Source organism: Echinops telfairi, unplaced genomic scaffold (assembly GCF_000313985.2).
Source record: "Echinops telfairi isolate 266 unplaced genomic scaffold, ASM31398v2 ScPeMD7_1;HRSCAF=3_0, whole genome shotgun sequence".
NCBI lineage: Eukaryota > Metazoa > Chordata > Mammalia > Afrosoricida > Tenrecidae > Echinops > Echinops telfairi.
The window spans coordinates 81,513,575-81,523,890 of record NW_022103896.1 but is presented as its reverse complement, the minus strand read 5'-3'; the positions used below and the strand labels follow the sequence as shown (position 1 = coordinate 81,523,890).

Genomic DNA, 10,316 nt, shown 5'->3' with positions numbered 1-10,316 from the left:
TTACATTGTAAGTTTAAAGTATCTTAAATGCATGTTTATGAACTCATTTTATAATATAACTTTAATGAATTAAGTATATTTTCAAATGTAATTCGTGGTAGGAGTTTGGTCATACATGTTGTGTGAGGTGCCTTGGGTCGGTGCTCATGGCAACCTGTCTGTGCACAGTGGAAGGAAGCACTATGTGGTTCTAAGTCATCCTTTGCTCTGTTTGAGCACATAGATGCAGTCATTGTGTTAGCCAGCTCATCTATGGTTTATCTCTTTGTTTTTAGGACCCTCTGCTTTACCAAGCACGATATTCTTTTTCAGGGACTGGCGCTCTTTATAACACAGTCATATAACATAGACAAAATAAGTGACACAACCTCTCCTTGCTTCATAAGGGGATTCTAACTGAACTTCATTCAAGACAGATCAGTTCATTCACTTGATAGACCCTGTTACATACAATATTCTTCACCAACATTGTAGTTCAATGGGAATCAAATTTTCTTCAGTCTTTCTTATTCTTTGTTCAGTTTTCACAGGCATATGAGGTGCGAAAAATAACATAACGGGTCAAGAGCACCTCAGTCCTTAACTGGCCAATTTGCGGTTTAAAAGTTTAATTTTGGCAAATTGGCTCCCCGCAATACATTGTTTGATAGATTGATTGTTGTTTTCATTGATGTTAATTGTGAATCCAAGTAAAATAAAGTCATTGATAAATTCAAACGTTTTGTTTACCAGGATGCACTCCATTGTTTCCAATGTAAGGATTTGTGTTTTATTCTAAGGTGTAAATAGCACTGAGAGTTTTAGTCTTTGGGCTTCATCATTAAACACTTTAACTCGCTTTCACCAGGATATAACATATATCACATATATATTTATACATATGTTTAGGTATATGTGTGAATACTCACACACAAGAAGGTAAGTGAAAAGTATTGGTACAAAATCATACAGACCATTATTTAAAAAACATATATCAAATTGTGAAGCTATAGTTTCTTGATGTCTGCTCTATCCAGGCCTGCATGCTTCTGAAGGTGGTAGTCCCATCTCTCTAACGCTTCGCCAAAGAATTGTCTCTTCTTGCATTTACAACATGCCAAATGACAATTTGGGTACCCTCAGGAGACTCAGGTCATATTCCTTTTCAATGCTGTTTGTTTGTTTTGGTAACAAATGAAAGTCTGAAGGGGCATGATCGGGGTTGTATAGTAGAATGTGTACGTTTCCCAATGAAATTCCTGTTACCCTCAAAGAATTATCAGATGCGTTGGAGGGAAGGGAGAATTGATCACAGGGAGCTACATATAACCTCCTCTCTGGGGGACGGGCAGTAGAGGGGTGGGTGAAGGGAGAGGCCGGGCAGTGTAATATAAGTTACAATAATAATTTATAAATTATCAAGGGTAGATGGGGGAGAGGGGAGGAGGGAGGGAGGGGGAGGGGAAAAAAGGAAAATGAGCTGATTCCGGGAACCCAAAAGGAAAGTGAATTTTGGGAATAATGAGGGCAACAAGTATATAGATGTGCTTTACACAATTGATCTATGTATTGTGATGAATTGTATGAGCCTCAATAAATTGATTTTAAAAAAAAGAAGGAAGTAAATGTTCTAAAATTGATTGTGATGATGATTGCGTAACTCTTCTTAATATAGCTGAACTCTTGAATGGCATGATATGTAAATTATATGCCAATAAAACTGTTTTGAAATCCTAAAAAAAAAACAACCCTTGGTGAGCTGTCTTGACCTTTTACTCATAGATTCAGGTTTCATTTTCTTAAAATTTAATAAGAAACCCATGTGATCACCCAGCAATCTTTAAGGAAATCTACCAAGAGTATCCAGGACCCCCAACATAAAATTGTTCCCATAGCCTTCTGAGCTGACCTCTCTGCTTTAAGTGTAACTGACCAGGCAAATTCTCTCAGAACCTACAGTTACTTGAGCTTGAATATGAAGGCACCCTGTGGAGGCGAAGACAAGTAGATTACTGAGAACACTTGTCTGTCGCTGTCCATTGAATACAGAAACATATTTAAACACAGTTTGTTTGAAATAAGCCCATGGATTGTGAACTGAAGCCTAACAGCAATGCTTTTTTACTTACCTTTGTGTGTGTGTGTGTATGTGTGTACTCACATTTATCTCATAGTGAAGAATTCTATTATCATACACATGAAAACAGGGGAGTATACTTTATTATATAAAAGGTCATTTAATGAAATTGTCTTATATATTTTAAAATGAAAATTTTACAAAATTTGACATAATATTTTAACTATTCTATTGCTCTAATATTCAATTTTGATGTACTTCATTTTGTTTGGCTTGTGGACCAAATCTCCTTGTAGACCACATTATTGCACTATGGATTTATTGATATTACCTCAATATGAGGCTTACTAAGCTACAAATTCAATTAGTAGCAAAGATTCATGAAGGAACCAGTAAGAACTGCTCAGAATCCTTATGGAGACCCGTCTTTCTATTCTCCTTCCTTAAGTTCATGACTAGCGGGAGGAAAGCTGATTTTGGGTGGGTTTCTGGTGATGGCATGAGCGCTAGCCCCTCTCAACACCTATTGTTCATGTTATTAGGGACTGAAAGATGCCTTGTAGAACACAACAGAATGCTGACCTATCTTGCACTTTCCTAGCAATTGTTGCTTTATATAAACCCATGGTTGAACTCCCGAATTAATCCTTTTCGCTGAGGGCTCTCCACTTTTGCACTAACCCTGTACTTGAAAAGTCACTCTCCACAGGGACTGACCTCTCCTGATGGTGTGCCCCAAGGACGCGAGGGGAAGGCTCGCATTGCTTAAAGGGAGTTCTCTGTGGATTTCTTCCAAGACAGGTTTATTCCTTCTACTAGCAGTTGATTTATAGCAAGACATAATGAGCGGTGATTTCCTAGAGCTTTCCTAAGTATGCAAACGGATTTCATTTGCGGTCAAAATGAATGACATTAAAAATTCTGTATTTCTCAATTTGCCAGAGTTCTTTTAATAAAGTTTTCTAGATTCAACTGAAATCTTGTCTATGAACAATTATGAATCTTCCCATTTGCGTTTCCATTTAATATTTTTGTAATAAATCAGATATAAAATAAATAAGTTTGTGGGAAAATTTAATACAAACGTTATTTTAAAAAATTTAAATGTGTTCGTGTCCTTTTAATAAATAACTTCTTTTCTCCTTTTGTGATATTTTCCTCTTAAAAGGGAAGAAAAGAAGGAGGGAGGGAGGGAGAGAAGGGAAAAATGGGGAGGGAAGGCAGGCAGGGGAAGGAAGGAAGTAAATTTAATCACTTTACTGGATATTTAGTCATATTAAAAGAAATATTTAATGTTTGGTTAGCTGGGAACACATCTTTAAAAATACTAGTTTTTTTAATCTATAGGTAGCATGTACTTTTCACAGCAGATATCCTTAAAGCTATTACAGACAAAGGATTTTTTTCCGACGTTATAAAATTAGAATGTAGCACCTGAAAGGTGCATAATATGTGCATATCTCCAATGCCCTCAGATTTCTATTATCTCCACAGTTACAGTTCTAAGATAACAAAAATGAGTACATAGTTTCGCATAGTTTAAGCACTTTTATGACAATAATTTATAAGATTTAAAAATTGTATTTTCAGATCTCACCCTATTTCTTGTTCAAAATATATTTAGGGACATTGAAGTTTATAATTAAAATGGTAAGAAAGACAGGATAGTAAAAATATTTGTTTCTTTTATCATGGTACTTGATACTATTTCCTTCTTGAGGGTCACTGACATTCTTGTGAACTTTTAAATCGCTAATAAATCCTATTAGGTGAAATATGTATTTCATTGATATTAAAGAAGAAATTAAGAGGCCATGAATGTCTCTATCATTAATAATTGAACTACTAACATTTTTTCATATTTTGTTAACAGTGGCTGATTAAAATCAACAACTAGTGTCAGTGATCAAGAGCAAAATAGCACATTTCTCCCCCCTATCTTAGGCCAATGCAATGATCTTTTTACAATGTGTCTAACTGTTTTATAATTTTAAAGAATATGGAATGTCAGTATCAGTTTATGGAATGAGAATACAGGAACAATTTGTATCAGGACATTAAAATGATTTTATCTTTGAGAGTTTTTGTATGTTAATATTCTTGTCACAGGTTTGTTCTTTTTCCTCCTTTATGCCACTTATAATACAATGATAATGCACTCATTCTTAATGTGGCCTATTGTATTTGGCATACAAAATAATCTAAAAACCCAGAAATAACCATTTGATTGATATTCATATAGGTAGGTTACACTTTTAATATTATTTACATACATACTTGAATCATCCTCTTCCTTGTTATCACTTTTGATTAAAGCAGTATACTGATACAACTCGATAAAATGTGAAAAAAGATGTTCTATTATCTAGGATTATTCACAGATACCTTCCAGAATATAGATGTTTTTGAGGTATAACCTTTTATGCTGCTGAAGCTTCAATTTTGCTTCACTGTTGATGTCCTGTTTTCTGGTTTCTCCAGGTGGAGAATGATTAATACAATGACTATTCTTATACAGTCATCCAAAGGGACAAGGATGCGCTCAATATGTCAAGTTGGATACTTCCCTTTGCTTGTTGTAGCAGAGCTGGCAGCAGCAGCAGAAGCAGTGGCATGGCTGCCTAAAAACAGAGGGTCCAAACAAGCTACCTTGGCAGCAAAGAATGAATGGATGCAGTGAAGAACAGCAAACAAATTTGAAAATTCCAACTCCTGAAAGGGAAAAAGAAAGAGAATTTATTCAAAAATTAATTCTATTTCTTGAAACAATAGATAACAAATAGATATTATTTCAAGTGCAACAAACTCATCTAAAATCGCATCCATCTAATGTACAGAACCTATAGAAATATGTGCTCAATAAAGACATTTTATACGCATTGAAGATTTATTTCCAAGCATGGTGGGTTAAGTGATAGAAGAATTATTTTTTATGTCCATAAAAGTTGTTTCAGTTTTTGGGTAGGAACTGACTTGCTTTGAGTATTAATTTATGTACTTGTACTCCTTAACTGGGTTGATGAATAAAAATAGACCTCATGATCTGTACTAAACTAGACTACTTGCACAGAATCTTAGTTACTTCTTGAAGTAATAGGATCACGTTCAATAAAATCTTGCTTTATTCTTTGAGAATGCTATATATTAATATAGTGATGAGGGTGATGGCTTCAATGTAAAAGCTTACATGAGCATTAATAGAACTAAATGTAAACAGACCATCTTAGTGCCATTTTTTAATATCGATAAAACAAAAACAATTTCATTTTACATATTTTCACAAAGAATTTATTCAAATTGAAATGAGTTTTTCTCCATTTAAAAAATATTTACATAACTATTATAATTCTGGTATTCATTATTTAATAATGCCCATGAAAGCTTTGTAAATGAAGCCATATTCCTAGGTAGACCATGATTCTAATGACCTCCTACGCTTTGTGAATATTAGGCTTTTTTCTTAGGAGACTTGAAAATCCAAGCAGGGATCCTTCTGCATTTCAAGCCAGCCTCTTTTCAAATGCAAACTTCCACACCTGATGAAGTCTCTCGGGACCCTTGAAGACACTTTTACTGTACATCCCAAATAGGTTACTCATTGTGTTATCTAGTCTATCCTTACGTTCAATTCAGAGTGATTATACCACTATTGACCCTTTGAAGTAGATGTCTGATCTACAATTTATAATGGGGAAAAACCTACAAAGTGTCATGGGTTTAGAGAAATAAGCTAACAAGTGACATTAATAGACGTGACTCTTCACCTTCTAAAACTTTAATATGTTCATGGCCTCATACATGTGAAAATAACCTCCTACGGAAACATAGTCACCGAACTGCAGAGGGAAGGATGGAGAGGTGACGCACAGAAGCCGACTGACAAACTGAATGTCAAGATGCTTCCAAAAATCAAAACCAAGTTTTCTTTTTCTTCTATTATTGAATAGAAAAAAGGAACTACCTGACTTTTGCTTTCAAAACATATTGCTTTGGGACCGATGTGTTCTGTGTTCCAGCCTTGGTGAAACGGGGGAATGACTCATACACTTCAGTGGACACAGGATCGTCATGCTTTTAGACCACTGCTAACACTACTAACATGGACATATGTTGATTTCTTGGCCATGTCACATCACGTTCAGCATAAGAAATATATATAAACAAAAAAATAAGTAATATTATAAATAGTATAAAATATTTAAACTAGAATATTTAATTACAAACCATTTTGAGAATAATTTAGTATGCTTTATGTATTCGTATCTATGTGAACAGCCACATAACCACTTTTTAAAATCTCCAATAGCCATAAAAGAAATCTCTAGTAAATTATACCAAAACAACAATATTACCCATGGCTTCATTTGAAAACAATTTCCCTCTTCTGCTAGAAATGCTCTAAGAAGTTTAATGAGGCTTTAGAAGACAGATGTGGAAATTATTAAGCTCTCTGATTAATGAAGTGAGAATTTCTGCGTTTCTCCTTTCTGAAAGAAAATCTAACAGGCAAAAAAAAAAAAAGAAAATCTAACAGGCTTTTGTATTATATTATTCTTATATTGTATTTTATGAATATATAAATTTCACACAAACCTCAAGTGTCCTTCAATATATTTAGTATTTCTACACAGCTTTCCAAGAGCGAACTGTTATTCAGAATTTGAAATATTGTCATATGTATGGCAAGCCATGCCACCATGTACCTGAAAAGAAACCACTAGCAATTCCAACGGCCCTGGGACTGGTGGTGGACTGCTCCCGGTTTGGTCTGCTCTGTAAACTCACGATGCCCTCTTGCACTAAATGGCAATGGAGGGCCATAGGTGAGCTCCTCTTGCTTCCCTATTGTCACAAGGCAAGGGTGAGAAAAGCCTCCCTGGTCCAGCCTTCTTTACCTGTCCTTGCCACTCGGCATCTATGCTGGGCTAGATAAACCGTTGCAATGACCGCATAGAACTCACAGACAATATGCCTCATTAAGGGGGTCTTGTAGGTGTGTGACTAGATTACAGCAAACAGATAGAGTACATAGTCCTTAGTCCCTGCAGCCAGCAGACGAGTCTCTCTCTAGTCGAGTTCTCAGGCTTTCTGTCACGTGGTAGCCAAGTATCTTTCCAGTTCTAAGCCATTGATCCCTTGGCCTTTGCTTCTGTGGGTCAGGAAGCCAGCCTGCCTGCCACTCAGTTCCCTAATTCTGTAGTCTCTGGGCAGATAAGATGTTAGTTCATTTTATCAGCACTGCTCCTCTGGGGCTCTGTGCCACAGCGTGTGCCGCAGTTGGTCTCGGTAGCTGCTGCCACTTCAGAGGGAGACCTTAAATAGATTCTTCTGAGAGTCATAATGGGACATTTCACTCCACCACAACTCCATGGGAGGAGAGCGGGGCTGCTTGGTCCTATAAAGATTTAAATCATTGAAAACCTTATATAAAGTCACTGAGTCGGAATCCACTTGATAGCAGTTAGTTTCTTGGGTTTTAAATAAACCAGTATTTCTTGTAACAAAAGCTGTTAGGCTTGTAAGTGGATCGATTTATTATTTATTTGAAATTTCTTCTCATTGTATGCAATAAGATTTAAGCATACTCCATTTTGATCACTTTTTAAATTGTTTTCAAAATAAATCTTTTCTAACCATTGTGTAGCAGTGGTCTCAACATACTTATCCTTTTGTGATGGATTCATCTCAGTTCATCCATCTTTTGAGGTGTTTTACAGATTCATTGCTTTTTTTTTAAATGCTATATTTTGCTTAGCAAAATATATATATATATAATCATGCTCTTTATCTTTTCTTCTGTTCATAGCCATTTGGGTTGTCTCCTTTTTGCTCTTGAGAATGTTGTTGCAATGAACATAGGTTTGCACATATGAGGGGGAACCCCCCCAAAACGGCCTTTTTTTTCAAAGCCATGTATTTAATTTTTTTATATAAAACAAACCTACCACCTTCAAAGTACTTTCCATTACACTTAATACATTTGTTGAATCTGTGATTCCATTCTTGGAAACATTTTTCAAACTCGTCTGGCAGGACAGTACTTCCCTCGTTTTTTCTTCATCTCTTCTATGTCGTCAAATCGCTGTCCCTTCATGTCCCTCTTCATTCACGGAAACAAAGGGAAGTCTCATGAGTCAGGTCAGGTGAGTCAGGTGCGTGGGACAAGAGAGGCATACTGCTTTTTGCCGACACCTGGTGCACTGAGATGGCTGTGTGAGCAGGTGTGTTGTGGTGGTGGCAAAACCAGTTCCCCCTTTGCCACAAATCAGGCCTTTTTTGTAGCACACTGTTGCAATCTTTCTAGACCTCTACAAAGAAAGCTCGATTAACAGTCTGATTTGGTGGAATGGACTCCAAATGCATGGCATTTTCATCCGCTCAGGAAGTTGGCAGACGTCCAGAACAAGGTTTGTCATCAATTGATACGTCACCTTTTTGGAAATGAGAAAACCACTTGCACGCTTGCGTTTTTCCCATAGCGCTGTCCTTGTAAGCTGTGCTCAACATGACTTCAGTTTCTGCGCCATTTTCCCCAAGCACGAAGCAAAATTTCCCGGCTGCAAGCTATTCTCTTAAATGGGCCATCAGAAAAAATGAGGTTCGGGCCAAACTGTTTTTACAAAAAAATTCACTGTGACCAGAGAGAACCTTCCCAGGTGACCCCACTGGGTGCACTAATTCAGAGCAATGTGCTGGATGCTTGCTTAGCAGGAAAGATGTGTACTATGAAATCTCTGCCCAGTGGAGCTTGTGTCTGCTTTGGGGGGGAGGGTCACCCCAAATATTGATGTTATGATTCTTATTAATGCTATAGATCTAATAATGCGATTGCAGGTTTCTCGTCTGATATCCTTATTCCCAGCATTTTAAGGGAGGGCCATCTCATTTTCCGCCGTTGTCCCATTTTGCAGTTCCACCAGCAGTTTAGAAGGACTGTAATCTCTCCAAATTCTCACCAGCATTTGTTGTTTTGGGTGTGTTTGAGTTTTGCTATTAATGCTAAGGAAATGACATTGAACTGTTACTTTTATAATATTTGGCTTTGTCTTCTTGAGCTGCCTTTTGAAATTTTCTGTCCAGCTCCCTGTCTTCACCCTTTCTTCCATTTCGCTGTTCTACAGCTAAGAGCAAGTTTCAGAGTCTCTTCTGAAATCCACTTTGATTTTCCCTTTCCCCCCGTCTTTTTAATGACCTTTTGCTTTCTTCATGAATGATGGTCTTGATGTCTACCCCCAGCTCATCGGGTCATTTGTCATTAGTGTTCAACGCGTCAAATCTTTTCCTCAGATGTCCTTGAATTTCAGGTGGAATAGACTCAAGGTCGTGTTTTCGCTCCTGTGGACTTGTTTTCTCTTCATTTAGCTTTATCCTGAACTTTCATATTCCTCATTTCTTCTTTCATATCCTGACCTTTCCTAGTGATGATTTTTCCAAAGGTGTCCCCTGGTCTTGTTTTAGCTGCTTATGCCGAGTTTCTCCGTCTCATCCTCCTCCATACGTAGTCAATTTGATTTCTGTGTGTCCCGTCTATGGAAGCCCGTGAGTGTGGTTCCCTTTCGTGTTGTTGATGCCAGTGAGTGCGTGTGTGCGTGTGTGTGTGTGTGTGTGTGTGTGTGTGTGTGTGTTTAACTCACTTTAAATTGTTTCAGTTTTTAATATTTTCTGCTTTCTTTTGATGGGTGGTGTTCTCTATTTAATCTAGTCATTGTTGGCTTTTGTTTTTGTTGTTCACTTCTTGTTTGTGTTTTGTATGCTTTTCTGTGTACAAAATACAGATTGGGTAAATCTATAGGGACAGGAAGTGGATTAAGAATTACCTAGGGGCATGGTCGCAAAGGTTGGGAAGAAATGGGGAGCTAACAACAACGAGTATGAGAATATTATCTGAAATTGATTGTGGTGATGATTGCACACCTCTTTTAATATGATCAGATAATTAAATTGAAAGGTATGTGAAATATATGGCAATATTTAAAAAGCAATTGAACATAAATTTGAGGAGATGTTTTTGTACTTTCAATTTTATTTCATTAGTCTACATGTTTACCCTGAGACAACAGCACACTGTTAAGATGCTGTTGCTTTTTAGTGATTTTTCCTAGTAAGTAGTACGTTTTTCATTGTAATTGCTAAGGCCAGGCCCTTCAGCTTTGCTCTTTTTCTTCCCTAAAACTCTGTAACTATTTTTGCCATCCCATATAAACTTGCAGGGGGTCCTGGTGGGCTGTGATGAGAGAAGCCCACAGTAAGAAACCCCAGG

The 10,316-nt window shown here is 36.9% G+C and overlaps 1 protein-coding gene across 1 annotated transcript in view; it reads right to left on the bottom strand.

The window, feature by feature from the left end:
• Window positions 1-3,936: 3,936 nt before the first annotated feature.
• SNTG1 (syntrophin gamma 1) overlaps window positions 3,937-10,316 on the bottom strand; it is a gene marked incomplete at its 5' end in the record, with an annotated part of 207,702 nt that continues 201,322 nt past the window's right edge. The window contains one exon of the mRNA XM_004697549.3: window positions 3,937-4,768. Coding sequence (XP_004697606.1) covers window positions 4,607-4,768 — 162 coding nt within the window. The remainder of the gene's footprint in view (window positions 4,769-10,316) is intronic.